The sequence below is a fragment of the Achroia grisella genome, unplaced genomic scaffold (genome assembly GCF_030625045.1).
Source record: "Achroia grisella isolate CSIRO2021 unplaced genomic scaffold, CSIRO_AGI_Agris_v1 utg2183, whole genome shotgun sequence".
Lineage (NCBI taxonomy): Eukaryota > Metazoa > Arthropoda > Insecta > Lepidoptera > Pyralidae > Achroia > Achroia grisella.
Genome location: NW_026712719.1, coordinates 110,100 through 131,257, shown reverse-complemented (window position 1 = coordinate 131,257; position 21,158 = coordinate 110,100). Strand labels below are relative to the sequence as shown.

General features: G+C 33.0%; 1 protein-coding gene across 1 annotated transcript in view; it reads left to right on the top strand.

Annotated features, from left to right (window-relative positions):
- LOC131842414 (probable G-protein coupled receptor 158) overlaps positions 1–21,158 on the top strand; it is a 177,372-nt gene that overhangs the window by 134,713 nt on the left and 21,501 nt on the right. The window contains exons 5-7 of the mRNA XM_059190947.1: positions 10,303–10,446; positions 12,538–12,738; positions 15,448–15,626. Of these exons, the coding sequence (XP_059046930.1) occupies positions 10,303–10,446; positions 12,538–12,738; positions 15,448–15,626 (524 nt within the window). The remainder of the gene's footprint in view (positions 1–10,302; positions 10,447–12,537; positions 12,739–15,447; positions 15,627–21,158) is intronic.

Genomic DNA, 21,158 nt, shown 5'->3' with positions numbered 1-21,158 from the left:
GTCACAATAAAGTTAAATGTACTATTTGAAGATGTAATTACTAATGAGGAAAGTTTATATAGTTATAAAGGAACGAAAGCTATTTTAGTTCCAACAGAAGTTACTGAGCTCCTCCATTTCGTACGATGTCAATTAAAAAGACTGGACTATAGTAATTACACAGATTCTGTCTTTTGTCGAATCATTCTAACGCTGTTGGCCGTAGCTGGCTTTTACAGCTTTACCAAACGATAGCGAGTAGATGGCACTCTAAACCCGCGGAAGGACTTATGGAGATGCTAAAGGCAAACTCCTGCCTGGTGGATACGATGGATACCCTATTCTCTGAGCATGGCTTGGGGTTCGAATATCGACCCAGATCTGCGTAATTTCTATCCCCATTTTAATTAATATAATAATAATAATTTTTATTTTGCATCCAATATTTACAATTTAAATTGTTCCCTGATACCTAAACTAAGTAGAAACTTGTATATTAGGTAACAGTTCCCTCCTCTTACAATTCACAATGGTTGGAATTACAATTTATAAGAAGAAATCAAAGGTTATCATTATCATTACTTACTTGCAATGTGTGTGTGTGTTATGTGTGTGAGAGAGAGGATAAGATAAGAAGAAGGAGAGATAAATATTAATATGGGGACACTAGTGTTTCACAGTTTTCATAATCAAGTGGTTTTAGTCATTTCAAAATAATATTTTTTATATCATAATTAGATTTATCCTTTAATTTATCAATATCCTTAATCATAATAATACCAGCTACTTCCATTTGACCGCATTCAGAACCAAGCAGCCAGAATCATTGGTAATCAACGTCTATGTGACAGACTCGACCCATTGGCTTTGCGTCGAGATATTGAATCTCTGTGCATTTTCTACCGCATATATCACGGGGAGTGTTCTGAGGAATTGTTCGGATTAATACCAGCTGCTGAGTTTCACCACCGTACAACCCGCCAGAAACTGAAATACCATTCTGATCATCTGGATGAATGGCGGTCTTCCACAGCACGGTTTTCTAAAAACTTTTTGCCTCGCACAACCACATTGTGAAATCACCTTCCAGCAATGGTATTTCCGAACCGCTACGATATTGAAACCTTCAAGAAAAGAGCTTATTCCTTTTTAAAAGGCCGACAACGTACTTGCAATTCCCCTGGTGTTTCGGGTGCTCATGGGCGGCGGTAATCACTTACCATCAGGTGAACCGCATGCTCGTTTGTCCCCTGTGTTATAAAAAAAAATCTTATCTCGTCTTCATTATTAAATATATTAAGACCTAGATCACTAAGGCCGTAATGTTAGTTTTAACTGGCTATGGAGTCAATACTACCCACTTCTATTAACCCTCCTCCCCTTTCCGTGTATATATTGCACCAATAAAGTATTACAACAACAAGATTTCCTAGGAGATATCAAATAGAGAGTTTAGTTATTTTACGAGATTGCTAGAAGCGACTCATCATCTGCTTCTTCATGCTATCCCATTTATTTGGGGTCGGCGTAATATGTTTTTCGCTTCCATTCATCCCTGTTCGCAGTCATCGCGTTATTTACTTCCTTTCTTACCATATCTTTCACACAGTCCATCCATCTCTTTTTCGGCCTTCCTCTGCCCTTATAACCATCCACATTCATATGTAACACCTTTCTTAAAATATTATCCTCATTCCTACGCAAGCGACTATGGGGCGTTTATTTTATTTATAATACCCATAAAGCTTGCTGTTCAGAGCAAGGCCGATTTCTATGGCGGTAATACTAGAAATTGGGTCATGGGTTTGCCTGGAAATAAGCTAGCTATAAAGGAATATGGATAAAGAAATATCCTTTCTTAATTATATTTTATTTTTATTAAAAGATTTTTTATACTACTGGTTGGTGATAGAAAGGTGAAAATGTAGGGTTGTATGTTTTATAACATCATTTTTGATCTATTTATATTTATATTTATATATTATATCGTGCTTTGTAATTGTATATTTGTTAAGAGCTCAAAGAGCCGGCTCATTGGGCTCCCTAAAATATGGTCGAGTGCAGTGATGGCTGGCTCATCCATCCCACTCGTGAACGAGTTCTGCTTGTAGGGACTGGTCTGCTCTTATCACTACGACTGATTTAATCTTATTGTATATTTATATTTGACCCAAAAAATTAGTGCTGATTGGTAATTTGTATTCACACGTTTCGACTTGTAAATGTAAACTTACAAGGCTTATTTAAAACAGCAACACACAAGTTTCTTGCTCGTTCTTCTTGTGATTAGACAGCTTTCCGAACGAGTGTTAGATAAAAAACAAATGCTTATGACTGTTCAAAAGTGCTTAAATTAAGTTTATTTGAATAAATGATTTTCTATTCTATTCTATAGTGTAATACATAAACATTCACGTATATATATTATTTAATATTAGGAGCCAACAGAATATCAGCGCTGCAGACTTATCTGTAGCTTCATGCTGAGTTGGTTGCCTCTTCATCATTGCGACACATAAAGCCACCTCCAATTTTTTTAATTTGTAACATTCATATTTCCGCATTTTTTCTTTGTAAACTTTATTTCTATTTATAAAATGTATCTCATATATGATATGTGTTTGTAATTGTTGCTAAAAGAAAAAGAGTTTATCTATATCTATCTAAATTACAGGATGCGAGATATAACAACTTAGTGCACTGAAATGATAACGCATGAGTGGTATCAAATGAAAACGTGATATCTACGATACTATTCATATATATATGTTACCACTTTTACCACTTACCATCAGTTTATTTACCAATCCAATTTAAATGACGTAGTGAAGTAACTTGGAATAGTCATGCTCTGTATAAAGTTCAAACTTGTGGCGGCGTGGTGGGCCGAGTGAATGTGATAACTTTAATATGGTTGAGTGCAATGATGGCTGGCTCATCCGTCATACTCGTGATCGGATGCTACTTGTGGGGATTGGTCTATTCGGATTTCGAACACTGATTAGACTATTTGCTTTTGCAATAGCATAAGTCACTATTCTCCCAAATTTGAATTTAAAAATGAATCTGTATTATTTCAAACATTTATTTGAAAAGAATACGAGCTCAGTTTCTTGTCAGTTCATCTCATCTCGAAATCATTCCGAACTGACGGTAGATTTGACATATCAAAAGTCTGTAATAAATATATTTTGAATTTTGAGAGGTACAAAAACAAAAGGCCAACAAAAAGTCAAGACAGATCACTACAGCAAGTGATTAAGATGACAGATCATTATTACTTGTCCTCACACAAAACGATGTTACGCAGTATTTTAGAATATAAATATTTCATAATGATAGATCACTTCGTGCTTATGTAAATTAATACTTAAAGACAACTATAACGAAGGTTTCGAATCGAATGTCGCGACGCTGTTTTCAAATTAACAATGCAACCTTATTTTTGAGATCTTTTTCCACTAATTGGATCCTAAAAGGGACAGAGTCTGACTACGTAATTGAAATTTCCTACAAAAGCTCCCGGGATTAAGAGAACATCCTCATATTCTTTTATGTTTTAAAGTACGTTTTTTTCTCAATTAAAGAGGGGAGTCATTATATTATTATGATTTGTGGCACGAGATAAATTAAAAATGTCTAATAATTATACCTATTGGCATACACTCCAATTGATAAGGACCGCACTTTTAACCAATCTTACGATATTGGGTTAACTCAGGACAAATACCGCTGGGCGTACTTACATAAACTTATATACCTAAACTAAAAGGTTAATAGAACCTTAAAGTTTAGGTATATAGGAATAAAAAAACATATACTTAGGTATATTATAAATATGATAGTTATACAAATGTTACGAGACATAAAGATATAGTCGATTAAATAAAAAATTACATTTTTCAAAATTAGAAGCTAGAATTGCCTCCTTTTATATAAATCAATTAGATTAACCACGCCGTCTTAATCATTATATAAATACTTTTAAAATGATATATAATATTTCTGTGTAAATTTATAACTTTAAAGGAAAAAAAAATAAATAAAATTTAAAAACTTTAAGTGCTTGTCTTGTAAAAAAAAATTACATATTGAATACTGCCATTTTTCTATTTAACCGACGATATATTGTATCAAGACTACAAACAGATTATCATCTAACAATAAAGTAAACGGACAAAGTTTCGCGTAAAAGCTAGCTTGTTATATGTGATACAAAAACTGTACGTACAGTTTTTTTACCTATGTTTCTAACAATGTTTCGTCCGCTTGGATTTAACTTTATTTAAAAAATTGAAGTAAATTTTTAGAATAATAATTAGCCTAAGTTATTCCATACAACAAAAGCTATCGACGAGTGAAAGTCACGTCAAAATCGATACAGCTATTTCAGAGATTAAAGAAAGAAAGAACAAACAGAGAGACAGTTAAAAACTTTATGAATGTCACAGTATATAAATAAATAATAAAAATTATAGTATATAGAATAAATACAAAATAAAAATAGAATAAATAGAGATTATAGAATAAATTATTTTTTATTAATTTTATTTGACGGCAGGAAACAATAAATTAATACAAAAAAACTTGACGTACATAAACAGCTAAAATGTCATACATGAATAAATTATTTTTGTTTTGATTTGATTTGATATGTTACGGATACAGACTAGCTGTAATCCTCAATTTTTACAGCGCGAATTTATATAAACAGAGTCCAGTGTATTAATCCGGGATTATATCTGTGTACACACACGCAACATATCCTATATTCTCCTGTTGGAAGTAGATTAAAAAACAATTCCACTAAATTATGTTCAAATCCATTGATAATAATTTTTTTTATAAAATTTCAGCTACACAGTAATAATAATAATAATATCTCAGGACAATTCACACAACGCCATCTAGTCCCAAGCTAAGCAGAGCTTGTGTTATGGGACTAGACAACTGATATAAACACATGGATGCATTTTTTTTGTAAATAAATACATATTATACATAGAAAACACCCAGACCGTTACAAACAATTATACTCATGAATACAAATATTTGTATCGTGCGAGGAATCGAACCCGCGACCATCGGATAGTAAAGCGGTGTGGTATACCACTAGACCACCGAGGCTGTCAATCTATACAAATAAATAAAATTGGTATGTCTGTTTGTAATTTCAAATTAATAGCTTTTGACTAAATTCATATGAATGTATATAAGATACTACAATTTTTATCTGCTTGTTTGTTTATTCTTGCTAATCTCCGAAATGTCTGGACTGTATTTAACGGGACTTTCACTTACTGATAGTGAATGTTATAAGGAGTAGCTAGTCATTTTTATTTATTTATAAATTTTTCATTGTAAATACTTTTTAACAGTAATTTTTCGTCTCCATCACCTCAGTCGAAAACCACATTCAAGCACAGACATCAAAGAAAATCATTCATACTCTTTTCAACTAAGTTAAAAAGATTTATTTTTAAATACAGACCTTTTTTCCGAAAACAGACTACCAAGCAACGACACTAGTCCTACCTATTACCTAAATGTCGTTTGGCTAAAGTTAGTAATTCGTTTTATGGCAATTGCGTAAGGTTTTACAATAAAATACCAGAGTCTGTTATAAATCTGCTAGAAAAAAGATTTAATCAATCAATAATCAAATAAAACAATTCCTTTGCAAAATAGCTTACTATAAAATTGAAGAATTCGTTAACGATAATAATGTTTTTGTAGAAAAACTTAAAATTCATAGCACTCACAATATTATCTGATTGCACTAGAATGAGTGCGTAGCGATTTCTATGTTGATTATCGCATGCCTCTTACTTGTTATACTGTAATTATTTATATAAAAAAAAACATCTATTAAAAAGAACAACACACAAGTTTCTTGCTCATTCTTCTTGTGATGAATCTGCATTCCGAATGAGTGGTAGAATCAAACTATGACTATTCAAAAGTGCTTGTAATGAGTTTATTTGAATAAAAATAATTTCTATTTCTATTTCTATTGATTTTCTTGCCATCAATCGTACCTAGCTCTTCTATTTCTTTTGTTATATACTCCAGCCTGAAGAATAATACTCAATAACAATAAAATTGATCAACGAAAAAGGCTTTTGGTGGACAATAAACAATGACCTCGATATATCAGTGTTACCATATGAATAAATGTAATAATACTAATATTTGGCAATATAAAATCTACTCCTTGTGTTTGCGTTTATCTGTGATAAATAATATTCGTCTTTTTGCCTTTATTATTATTCAATCTTTTGTTTAATTCCATTGCCATTAGCATGTGTGAGACCATAAACATTCAGTGCGGAAATCTGACCCCTGCTACGACTTTCTCTATTAGTGATCAAATTCCGACCGTTATTGGATCTATGCCCAGTTTGCGACACGTGTTTCACCTCGCCTCTAAATGAGACATCATCAAGCAATGAAATGTTTGTACAGATATATCCAAACTCTATTCATTGCTTGATGATGAACCAGGAAGCCTAGTGTTGTCTGTTCGTGGACCAGGAGTCCAGTCACCAATACAGCCAATATGTAAAATTCTCGTGTCACAGATTTCGTGTTTATACTCCTCCAAAATGGCTTGACCGATTTTGATGGAGTTTTATATATATATTCAGTAGATCTAAGAATAGGTCTATAATTACTTTTTATACCCCTAAGAGTTAAGGGTGGCTTACCCCAAAACAATATAATTTATTTTTTTATTATGTAGTATTAAAAAAATACATACAAGTCTAAATTTCTCTCTATTTTACATTTTTAATGATGCAAGTTTTTTGCTCGTTCTTCTTGTGATGAGGCAGCTTACCGAAAGAGTGATAGATTAAAAAATAAGGATAACTATTCAAAAGTACTCAAATATAAGTTAATTTGTATAAAGAATTTTCTATTCTATTCTATTTTTCAAGAGATAAAATTATCAATTGCCCGCAGTACCATCCTCTTCCCGGCGCCATAAATGAATGAAAATGGCTTCCTAAAGCGTACCTAATACTTATTTACCACGCCATAAACTGCGTCATCAAAATCCGAACTATTATTCTTCAGGAAGATAGACATAAAAACTACCGTAGCAAATGGGTCGTCATAAATTTACAATCTCTCAGTTTGCGGTTAACGTTAATATCCTCGTATCCTTCATATGTTAGTGACTAAACTGAACACTGTAAAGATGGAATACTTACTTATATAGATTTTTTTTTTATTTGTTAGAAAAAATAATTTACCTCATGTTTTATTAATAAAGTACCTTTTACCCGCGGCTTCACTCGCGTTAATTTATCCCCTTAGGGGTGGAATTTATCAAAATTCCATCTTAGGAGATGCCTACGTCATAGTAGCTTCATATATGCAAAGTCTCAGCCCGATTGGTTTAAAATTGACAAGGTTTCTTACAAACTTTCATCACCTATTTATCCCCTTGGGGGTAGAATTAATCAAAATCCTTTCTTAGCGGATGCTTACGTCATAACATCTACCTGCATGCCAAATTTCAGCTCGATCCGTCTAGTGGTTTGGGCTGTGCGTTGATAGATCACTATGTCAGTCACCTTTGAGTTATATATATTTAGAAAAGAAAAATCAAATATTAAAACAACATATAATTATACCAGCCTAAATCAAAGATCGAACCCCTAGAGGTCCCCTCAGACTGAAGTCGTAATTGTCAGGCAGGAGTTGGCTTTCAGCTGGTCCATAAGTTCTTCCGCGTGTTTGGAGTGCCATCTGCAGGCCAGCTGCGGCCAGAAAAAAAATATGTTAGTGACTAAACTGAATACTGTAAAAGTGGATTATATGTTAAAATTACTGCATTTTTTTATATCTGTTAGAAAAAATAATTGTCCCTTATTTTATGAATAAAAATACAATTATAAAAACAACATACAAGTGGCCTAAGCCGCAGTTCGAACCCCTAGTTCTCCAGGAGTTGAGCATCAGCCGCTTCATAAGTTCTTCCACAGGTTTGGACTGCCGTCTACACTCATTTACAATCATTCGAAGCTGTAAAGGCCAGCTGCGGCCAACAGCATTAGAAAGTTCGAAAAAAAATTGTGAAATGACCTTCTTTTTTATTTGCATATACATTTGTAACCTTATGCAGTGGTAGATTAACAGAAAGTCGACTCATGCTCGGTGCTCTCTTACTAAAGTCGTATTTATTAGTCAGGAGTTGGGATTCAGCCGCTCCATAAGTTCTGCCACGGGTTTGGAGTGCCGTCTGCACTCGCCTCTATCATTCGAAGCTGTAAAGGCCAGCTGCAGCCAACAGCATTAGAAAGTTCGAAAATAAATTGTGAAATAACCTTCTTTTTTATTTGCATATACATTTGTAACCTTATGCAGTGGTAGATTAACAGAAAGTCGACTCATGCTCGGTGCTCTCTTACTAAAGTCGTATTTATTAGTCAGGAGTTGGATTCAGCCACTCCATAAGTTCTTCCACGGGTTTGGAGTGCCGTCTGCACTCGCCTCTTTCAATCGAAACTATAAAGGTCAGCTGCGTTAGAATATTCGAGAATAATAATACAACATTTTCTCCTTCACATTCAGCATTTCGGCCCTTCAGACGTTGTTATGTCATTCGAGGGCAAGTTTTAAATTTATAATAAGAGCTGAACAAATAATTTCCTTTAGGTATGACAAAGAAAGGTTAGGAATTAGGCGCGAAGTAATTTTTTTATAATTATGAATTAATCTTTGTACATCTTTTATTTGTATTTTTTTATAATTATGAATTAATCTTTGTACATCTTTTAAATTTCAATATAAAATATAGCCTGTGTTATTCACATGCATAAGCTATATTACAGTAAAGTTTCGTCAAAATCCGTTCAGTAGCTTTTGCGTGAGAGTAACAAACATCCATTACAAACTTTCACGTTTATAATATTTTAGCTAGCCACCCCTGCTTTGCACGAGTGTCCATGTATTATACATATAAACCTTCCTATTGAATCACTCTATCTGTGAAAAAAAACCGCTTCAAAATCCGTTGCGTAGTTTTAAAGATTTAGGCATACATAGGGACGGACCGACAGCTACAGCGACTTTGTTTTATACTATGTAATGATGATTAAGATAGAAGTACCTATAGAATCTTATACAGTGGTAGATTAATACAGTCTGCTCGTGTTCTCATTAAAAAAATATAAATTATAACACATACGTTCTCCAAACAAGTATTACATTGTAGACGTTTAAATCCATCTTGAGGATTACAGTTCATCCCGACTAATCCAATGCAAGCGTGACGCCGCACGAGAAATTTAACAACACACATTCAGCGACATGTACTTGGTAATACTTTACACATGTCGCGAGACTTTTAAGGAATTGGATTTATCCCGTATTAATCATTTAACCGATTTGTAAAAAGAGGTTATTTTTGTATGACTATACAAAAATGAATACAATTAGATTTTTAAAATTTTCTACGCTAAATAAATAAGTAAGCCTGGACAATTAACATAGCGTCATTTAGTCCCACGGTAAGCAGAGCTTGTGTTATGGGTACTAGATAACTGATACGAATATATAGAGAACATCCAGACTAATACAAAAAATCGTACTCATGAATACAAATGTTTGCACCGTGCGTGGAATCGAACCCACAACCATAGGAAGTAAAGCGGTGTGCTAAACCGCTAGACCACCGAGGCTGTCAAAAATTTTATTAGGTAGTGCTGCATACAACAACAAACGACAATCACAGATACTAATCGTCGGTAGTTCTAACTAGGATTTTGTTAATCGAACTGAAATAACGCACTTAAATTCATTCTCCACACTGTCTATTCCATTAACACGAGTTTCGGTTCACTGTCTTTAAGATTTTGAACTGTATTTATAAATATTTAAGATCGGTATTCATATATCTAGAACGTCAAAAGAATTAGCCAGTTCTATTTTTAAATGAGATGTCTTTTAGGGTTCTGTGTTTGAACAAAGAAACCTTTAATCTTTAATAGGTCCCTTGATGAGTGTAAACAAGACTTGAAACAACTGACTGCGTAGCTCAGTTGTGTATAAACATAACTAAGCTACGCAGTCGACTTTCTTTCAACAGCTAACAGATTTTGTAATGTATGGAATTGTAATTAGAACTCCTTCGAATCGTGACACTGGCTGATACAACACACTCTTAATTTGAATATTTTTTTTAAACTGAAACTCTTTATTCAAATACTTAAACTAATACATTTAGTATAGAAAAGTCTACCGCTCATTCGGAAAGCTATCTCATCGCAAGAAGAATGTATATAAACGTATAGTTCAAACGGTTTTTTTTCACAGTGCGTACCAGTTCCCGGCTTGGGGTTCCGTCGCGGCTCCTATAGGTGCCTGTGTCGACGAGGGTTCTACTTCCCAAACACCACAGCTGTCAACAGATACTATAACGGCAGTGAAATCGAAGAGGAGTATGAAAAACATATCCTGGTATGTATACCATTGGTTTTTAAGTCATTTATAATAACATGCGCACCTTATCTTTACTGCCATATGCTACATTTACATTCAGCCAGAAGTATTGTAAGAAAATTGTAAGAAGGATGTAAAGGGAGGGGACGCCCTAAGAAAAGATGGATAGATTGTGTCAAAGATGATATGAATAAAAGAAGAGTATGTTTAGACATGACGACCGATAGAGAGCAGTGGAAGAGAATGACATACTGCGCCGACCCCAAATAATGGGATAAAGGCAAGGCAATGATGACATTCAGCCAGAAGTATTGCCGGGCGACAACGGAGCGAGAGGGCTGAATGTAAAAGCACGCTGCCACTCGCGCTGCCAATCCTTTGACTCGCGCATGAAAAACCGACAATCGAGGGAGCGCCGGACAGCGCGAGTGGTAGCGCCAATGGCATGGGAAGTGTTTCCACTCGTGTTTACACTCTCGCGCTGCTCACTTCCCTGCCCATTCGGGCTGAGTGTAAATTGGGCATTACGATGGTCGTGGGTTCAATTTGCGCGTGATACCACGCATAAGTTGCAATTCTAGAGGACTATTATTTATTTATGTTTTCTATTGAGGATTTTTTGGCTATTGTCAGGTGTTAAGATATAGATATATACAGATCTATCGTGCTTGCCTTTTTTTTTCAAAATTCGTTAACCAGGCCCGTCAGGGACAAGAATTGAAAGATATTCCTCAGGTTTAACTCCTCAGGTTATAGTGTATAGTTTCCAAAGGAGATATTTCGGTTATGCATGAGTCGGTGTAGTAGCGTTTCCACTTCTGCCTGGCAGCCTCTGCAGAGGGCTAAGATGTGATGCGTTTTATTCTGTAATTTCACTGCTTTTCAGATAGATAAATTATTTATTCTCCAATTACACCCACATAACATTCCTGAGGTACAGAAAAAATACAGATACACATAAAAGAAATAGAGGTGGCTTTACATGTCGGAAAGCTGAATAGGGAACCAACTCAGCATATAGCTACAGATAAATCTGCAACGCTGATATTCTGTTGACTCTTTACTTATACAACTAATGTTTAATACTAAAAATATATATGTATATGTTAAATTTTGAGCTCTTTAATATGTGAATACCACTGTTAGGCAAATTGTAACATCTCGGCTCCTCTGGAGTTGTACAAAAGTGGAAATTAAAGAAATATAATAATATTAAAGTAAATTAAAAAAGGCACGGACGAATATGTCTGTGGAAAATTGTATTTAATTAAAAAAATAAAAAAAAAGTGAATGCAATTGCAAATTATGATAGAAAAACAATTTATATAATACATATTAAATTACAAATAATATGATAGATTCTGATATCTTACTTTATCTGAAACAAGCTAACATAAAGCAAGCTACTTAGTAGCTGAAATAGGTAAGACTGAAGTACCTCAGTCACTATGTACCCATGTAGACGGTATTCTAGTAGAGTCTACCTCAGTGGATATAAGTAATACAATATATATAGTCGCTGATTCGATTCCTCGCATAGTACAAACATTTGTATTCACGAGTACGATTGTTTGTATCTGGATATTTTCTACCTATATTATACATGGATTTACAAAATATTTATCTATATTTGTACCAGTTGTCTAGTACCTATAACACAAGTTCTGCGTACCATTTCTTTTTGGCCTACTCTAATGCTGTTGGCTGCAACTAGCTTTACAGCCTCACCGACGTTAGGGGGGCAAGTACAGATGGTACTTATAGAGTGGCTGAAGGCCAATTTCCGCCTGACGGATACGATTTAAGTCTGAGGGCACCGCTAGGGGTTCGAACCTGGCCGTTGTAATTTCGGGGATCGATTGAAGGGGCGACTGCATACCTTGGGAATAGATATGTAGATAGTCTAAGGTTACTATTAAGATAGATTTATCTTTTATACAGCTCCAAAAAACCTCTCGCAAAAAAAACCTCGATGCACGATTCCTATAAATGCTTATCCTGCGCTGAGGGTATCAGTTGTCTAGTATCCATAACCGAAGCTCTGCTTAGCTTGGGACTACATGCACTGTGTCTAGGGTCATTATTGATATAGATTTTTCTTTTACACAGCTCCAAAAGAACCTCTTCTCATTGCACGATGCCTTCGAATGCCTGCCCTGCGCTGAGGGGTGTGAGGCCTGTGTTGATGGGTCACCTTGCGTCGCCGCCCTCAATTGGGTAGTGAGGACTACAATCTTCGCCTTAGCCTGTCTGGTTATCACATGCCTTCCGTTTATCGTATACTTCACTATCAAGTACGGTCATGTTAGGGTAAGTATATTTATATGTTGATACATTATGAGTGGGGCGGATATTTGTACCCGTTCCGAAGATTGCCACTTATAAGCAGGGTAGTTACTAGAATTTATTCCGCACATTGCCGTTTAAAAGTGGAGAAAGTATTAAGTACCCGTTTAAAATAAGTAATTTTAAGTGACACAAGGGAAAAATATATATACATAAAATATTTATATTTATTAATGCGGGTACAATTACTTTCCCCGCTCATGTGTTAATACTAGCTGACTCCGCAAACACGGTTTTGCCATGTTAATTAAAATCGCTATTAAAAACTAGCTAATGTTAGAAGAGTTAAAGTTTAGGGTTGTATGTGTTTTTTAAAGTCACATTAAAAAAAATGTTCAATAAATAAAAAATCAATGTTAGGGGTGGACAACCCTTAGACAATCATTGTATATGAAGAATAGATAGTAGCCGATACTCAGACCTACTGAATACGCATATAAAATTTCATAAAAATTGGTTACATTGTTATAAGTTCATACTATAGTTCCATTTTGACTTTACTTTTAGGAAAGTATGAAGTAGTATTTTTCAAGTGATTATTTAAAAAAAAGCTTTAAATAATAAAACATAATCATAATCATAGTCATCTATATATATATAACTCAAAGGTGACTGACGTAGTGATCTATCAACGCACAGCCCAAACCACTGGACGGATCGGCCTGAAATTTGGCATGCAGGTAGATGTTATGACGTAGACATCCGTTAAGAAAGTATTTTGATTAATTCTACCCCCAAGGGGATAAAATAGGGGATGAAAGTTTCTATGAAACAACAATTTTAAACCGATCGGGCTGAGACTTTGCATGCATAAAGCTACTATGACGTATGCATCCTCTAAGAAAGGATTTTGATAAATTCCACACGCGGGCAAAAGTTAGTTTATTCTTAAGACAATAATACAATTGTGTTTGAATATAAGGACAATTTAACAGAAATATTGATCTAAACTATATATTTTTTAGTAACCATAATATTAATATATGTCACATGCCGTTAATATGAAATTTGTTTCAAAATCTACCAGCTTTAAAGATTAAGCATTGTTGTATAGAACGGTAATCTTGTGATTAACTGAACAAGTTGTGCACGCTCGCTCTAAGCCGTAAACTAGACCCTTCTTAGGCAAAGCTGTTCATCCGTCTATTAGCGAAAGTCAAGAGCTACTATCCTCAAGATTAACGCCCTTTGCATAGTACATGATAAGTAGATATTTTCATTGTATACACTTCGGTAGTTTTACGCAGAACTTCGTTAATATTCTTTAAGAGATACAGTGAGCGGCTTCATTCAAGATTGATGTGCATAAAATGTAGCCGGCAGCTTCCTCGTCCTAAATCTTACTAGCTGTAGGTACCCGTGGTTCCATCAGCATGTGATTTATACCTTATATGTTATTTTCATGTATAATGTATTACTAAAGTTTTATCAAAATCCGTTCAGTAGTTTTTACATGGTGAAAAGTAACAATTATCAATTCATTACTCGCAAATATTCGTGTTTATAATATTAATAAGATATATATATTTTATGTATAATACAAATTTTATGTCAGTATTTTGAGAAACTCTTTTAGCACGCTTAGATACATTTTTACTTAGATTATAAACATGAAAGTTAAGTTATTTATCTCTTTGTATCATATCACATCATCATGAATAAATATATATAAATTTATTATTACAATTTACAAAATATTACAAATATACAAAGAGGTAAATAACGTAACTTTCATGTTTATAATCTAAGTAAAAATGTTAGATACATTTTTACTAGCGTCCTGAAAGAGTTTCTCAAAATAATGACAAAAGATTTGTATTATACGTGTAATTTCATTAATATATAAAAAAATATAGGTATATTAATTTTACACAACCTGTTTATGTGATTGTCTATATGTTAAATAATTTCAAAATTAATCAATTTGTGTTTGCATTACAACACAAAATCAAATCCTTTCCAATTTACATTTAACATAGGTTCTCTATGTTATTGTAAACATGTACAACATTTATTTGAAAAGAATACGATCTAAGATGAGAAGAAGTCGCAACACTTCTTCTCATCTCGAAATCATAACTGACGGTAGATTAGCCATATCATTAGAGTTTATAATAGACCTACATGACTAAAGATATTTTGAAATTAGTCAACACAGAGAAACTCGTAGTATACTTTCCATAAGTTATATATATTCTTTATTGCACTTAAATACAGTTGTAAACTTAAACATATACAGAGTGAGCAAAGGTGGACTTATCTCTAAGAGAGATCTCTACCAGTCAACCCAACAGTGTGGCATAGCTAGTAGTGAGTAGGTAACACCTGTGCAATTAACTATATTATGTTGAAATGTCCAAAAGTTGAGAAAAATAAAACATTTAAAATTCAACAAATTAAATAAAGTTCTAATTATATTATAATTATAATAAAATATACAATAATAAATAAAATAAACATTAATAAAAGTTATATATATATACATTCTACAATTACTATAGATATCTACATATATTACACAAAATACAAATAATAAAATACATGATGAAACTAATCATACTAAGGTCGATAAATAGTGTGATTTCAACCTTTTCTTAAAACAACCAGTTGATGGACTTTCCTGTATCTGTACTGGTTATTCTTCTGTCCTTCTATCAACATGTTCTCTTTTAGGTGGTCCGAGCTGCAAGCCCTGCACTCCTCAGAGTGATAGTACTGGGCGCTCTCCTGATATACTGCACAACGCTGGTCATGTACGGCAGACCTACAGTCTTCACTTGCACCGCGAGGGTTTGGTTACGGGAGGTGGGCTTCTGTCTCACATATGGAGCCCTGATGCTGAAGACTTGGAGGTATTTGTTATTAATATAGTAATATTTGAGTGTAATATCACGCGACTTCGTTCACGCAACTCACGAAATGGAAGCCGTCGAATAATTTATAATTTTCCCCATATTTGCAACATTTTTCACTGATGCTTCGCTTCTATTGGTCGTAGCGTAATATTATATAGTTTAAAACCTTCCTCGACAAATGCACTATCTAACACAAAATGAATTTTTCAATTCGAACTAATAGTTCCTGAGGTTAGTGCGTTTAAACATTTCATACAAACAAACAAACTCTTCAGCCTTATAATACTTGTATATATGAACTTGACTTGATACTGGATACGTACAACAATAATACGTTAATACTTTAAAAAATATTTATTCAGATAAATATTTTTAGCATACTAAGTCAAATTAAAAAAAAAATATTCTGTTTATACTTTTAGTGCTGTAATAGTGCGATAACCTTTAATTAAACTTATTTTTATGAACATATTTTTGTTATTATTTGTATTTCGCTGTATGTTTTCAAACAAAATATTCACATCATTATGTAATGTATTGTTTTTTATTTATTTCCAAATCAGCGGCCTGTCTGTTAATTTCATCTATTCTTAATATTTTAATTACAATTTTCTTTTTTTAACACTATTATGGTCTTCCGCATTATTATATATTATTACAATTAACATCAAATTAAAGCTTAATAATTTAGACCAAATAAAAGCTAAAAAATAATACTAAAACAACAATATATTCAAATTAAATTAATGTCAAAATAAATAGTAAATAAAACTAAATATATCATATACTCATTTAATTATTCATATAATCAGTATGTTATATTATTTTCATCACATACTCACTACACTACTGTAAACGAAATCAAATTAAGTAAATCTTAAGAGACTTCGAGTGACTGTTACATTACTTTCAAAATCAAAAACTACACATTTGAGTATGTTTTGCAAGGAAAATAACAGTCTCTCAAAATCTGTTAAGTTTTACGTTATCTACTACGTCAGGGAAAACAAAATACAAAATATTCGACGTTCATAAGCGTCTAAAATGTCCTACATTAATAAATTATATTTCATTGGATAACTATGGCTATAAATTAAAATATAAAATATATATTATTTCTTAACATAAAGAAAAAGGTATGCTCTTAATATTTGTTTAAAAATGTAAACAGCTCGCTTTATAACGTAATTCTCAACAAGTTTAAGTTCTCACAAATTAAGTCAAGAGTATAATAAAATCGTAAAACAGCCATGTCTGTATGTACATTAAACACCAAAATTGTATAATTGTTTAAGAGCTCGAAGTGTGATACATAAACATTCACGTATATATATATATGATACGATATACGATATTGAAACCTTCAAGAATAGAGCTTATTCCTTTTTAAAAGGCCGACAACGTACTTGCAATTCTCCTGGTGTTGCGAGTGTTCATGGGCGGCGGTAATCACTTACCATCAGGTGAGCCGCATGTTCGTTTGTCCCCAGTATTATAAAAAAAAAATATATATTTAATTTTATTATATATTTAATTATAGAAGCCAACAGAATATCAGCGCTGCAGATTCATCTGTAGCCTCTTCATCATTACGACATATAAAGCCACCTCTATTGTTTAATTTCTAACATTTATATTTCTGCATTATTAATTTGCAAACTTTATTTCTATTTACAAAATATATCTCATGTATGCTATATGTTTGTAATTGTTGAATAAAGCATTTATCTATCTATCAATATGAATTTGTACGTTCATGGAAACTTATCTCAAAATCGGTCCAACTATTATGTCTCTTTCACTCTAATCAATTCACGTACAAAATAGTTGGTGAGAAATATTGTTATGATGAATACCTTTCGTGTAAAGTCACGAGCACAGCGGTGTATATAATATAATCCTAATAGCTGCCTTTACACGATACGTTCATTCGCGCGCGATCCGAAACGCGCATGTTTTAGCGCGGGAAAGGAAGACGTATGTCACTCACTCACGTATGCGCACGTGAGTGAGTGAGTGAGTGATTGCATTTTACTATATTTTGTGTTCACTCTTTCACGCGTAACAGCACATATGCTTTATCTCTTTTCAGTTAGCGTGTGCATACGTGAGTGATTTTATGTTCACTCTTTCGCGCGTGATAGCGCACATATTTCATCTCCTTTCAGTTTCATTTAAATTATTCATTTTTCGACGGATTTATTTTCCAAAGTCTCATTGAAGATTAATAAATTTTCACGCGCTATCAGAAGTACGTGAGTGATTTCAAATAACTATTTTTAAATTACTATTTTACACTCTTTCTTTTATTCTTTTTTCGACGAATTTATTTTCCAAAGACTCGATTAAGATTGATTAATTTTCTCGTGCTTTCAGAAATGCGTGAGTGATTGCATTTAACTATTTTTTGTGTTCATTCTAACGCGCGTGATAGCGAATATGTTTGATTTTTTTTCAGTTTCTTTTAAATTATTTTGTTTTCCTCAGATTTATTTTCAAAAGACTCGTTTAAGATTGATAAATTATCAATAACTCTATTATTACGTCTTGATTGGTTAGACGTCCGCCATTTTGTTAGAATAATTACTTATTACAAAAAGGTGCTAAATACGCACGATTGATGGAATGCGCCCGCCTGCGGCGCCTTTCTAGTTCTCTTTGTTACATTTCATACACACTCTTTCTCGCATAAAAGGCGATTCGCGCATAAAAGAGCTTTCGTGTAAAGGCAGCTTATGACTAACAAAATAGACAGAATATGAAGAAAGCTCGAGTTAAATATTTATCCACGTGATTTGAAATTGAACTTGATAAAGACAAATATTTGGACACGGCTCGGCGCCGGAGGAGTCATTGTAAATGACCTGAGAGCTCCACTGTTTACTCGACGTTTTCAGTATTTTGTTATGCATTATTAAAGCTTTGTAACTTAGTTAACAGTCGCGGCTTAGGCCGATAGATCGTGAGTTCGTATCTGACCGGCGTTAAATTAAATTTCTGAGATTTTGATGGTAGAACTAACAAAAAATTAAATTAATATGAGTAACATTGGTAGGTTCGCTCTGTGTCATGTTGGTTTTAAAAATATTTGTTATATATGTAAATATGTATTGGTTTATATAATATATAATATTGTTTTGTATGTAAATGTAATTGCAAATTAGTTGGGCTCCATTCATAGACATCTCTAAATATTACATACTACATGTTTTTTTTTTTGCCATACAAGAATATTAATAGGACGCCGTGCCGCTTTTGGCTATCAAGTTTGTGTACATGTACATGTGTACAATTTAGATAGATAGATAGATAAATTATTTCTTTGGCTATATTTCTTTTTTAAAAAAATAAATATACATAAAAGTAATATATATGTGTCGAGACCCTTGGTCCGTGGGGTCCTAGCACTATAAGACTTTTCAAAGAAATAACGAAAAGGTTAGTCGACATCACAGAAGACCGAAGAGCTGGCAGCTACCTTGGACAAAGAATTAGTCTAGCTATTCAAAGAGGGAACGCCAGTATCTTCGGAACCTTACCTAAAGGGACCCCTTTTAATAATATATTTTAGTCATCATATTATATATTTTTTTTTAAGCTTTTTAATTTTAGGTTCTTAGTTGTACAATTAGGTTATGTAAATACTATTAATAAATATGATCAATATATATGAACATAAGCAAAGTTGTATAAAAAAAATAGAAAGAACGTGAGGTAGGGTGTTGAAGTGCTAGATCATGTAGATCTACACGCTGCTTTCTTGTTCTCTTATTGTGATCAGCCTGCTTTCCAAATGAGCGGTGGAATAAAAAAAATATATATATTATATGACTATACAAAAATGTTTATATTAAGTATATTTTATACAAAATAGGGTTATATTTATATTTTAATTTATTACTAGAAATTATAAATGAACTTATATATCAAACTAAATATAAATATACATGTACGTATGTCATTTTATTCTGTCACTCCATATCATTCCAGTTGGAAGCTTATTTTTTGTATTCCAATATAATATATTCAACATATTTGAATAAAAATAATTATATTTTTTATTGACGCCCTCGGTGGTCTAGCGGTTTAGCACACCGCTATACTTCCGATGGTCAAGGGTTCGATTCCTCGCACGATGCAAACATTTGTATTCATGAGTATGATTGTTTGTATCGGTCTGGGTGTTTTCTATGTATATACTTACAAATAAAACAAAAGTATTTATATCAATTGTCTAGTACACATAACACAAGCTCTGCTTAACGTGAGACTAGATGGCGCTGTGTTAATTGTCTAGGGTTTTTTATGGAATAGAACACAATAGAATAGAAAATCAACTATTCAAATAAAGTTATATTGAAGTACTTTTGAGTAGTCACCATATCTTTTATCAATCTACCGCTCATTCGGAAAGCTGTTTCATCTCTTAGCGAGCAGTAAACTTGTGTGTTACTCTTTTAAATAATTTTGTTGTTACATTTTCAAATTAAACTGTGTGAATACAAACTTTCAACTAGCATTTATTTGTAACTAGCTACTCACCCCGGCTTCGCGCGGGTGTACATTATTGTGTGTATACATGTATTATATATATAAACCATCCTCATGAATCACTCTATCTATTACAAAAACCGCTTCAAAACCGTTGCGTAGTTTTAAAGATTTAATCCTACATAGGGACGGACAGACAGCTACAGCGACTTTGTTTTATACTATGTAATGATTTATTCTATTTCTTGTCTCAGTTTAAAGGGTAGTATATGGTACTGAAATTACAGAATACTTCACCACTAAAATCGTTGTTACATTTATGTTCAATTCCCTTTGTAACAAAATTTATCTAGTTACGAGTATATAAAATAAATGTTTGGCTATACAACCTGAACTCAAAGGGAATGTTCTCGAGTTTCGAATTATCTGAATAATAGAAAGGATATTGTCAAATGGAAAAGGAAAATAGTACTAATAATTTTTCTATTAGGAATATCTATGATGCTCGGATAGGGCATGTCCCATGCGGCCGGTATAGTTCAAAGACGTCATGTTTATATCGAAATGAATAGAGGAAACATCCACTCATTTATTGAAAGTTTTTTTTTTGTAGACATCACATTTTATTAGCCAATATCTGTAAGGCGAAATATCGCGATTCTCCTATACTTATTACTTTCCAGTCTCCTCTATAACAACCACGTCTATGTTAGCTATATAGACGTATTTAAAGGTATATATAAGTATACATGTGACAATTATAGGTGTAATATGTTTAAATTTCATTAATGTTTATTAATTTAATGAATACATATAAATAAAATTGAAATGGCTGTCTGTCTGTCTGATGTCGGATCCATTCGTTTTCAAAAATAAATCAATTAAAGGTATCTCGTTTTCATCCTATGAGTTATCACGAACGCACGTTGTACACGCAATTTGCGAATATAAATAGAACTACCCACGTATGTATGTAATATATATATATGTAAATATAAATATATATGTAAATACGAGTTTATTCTCATATTATTTTTT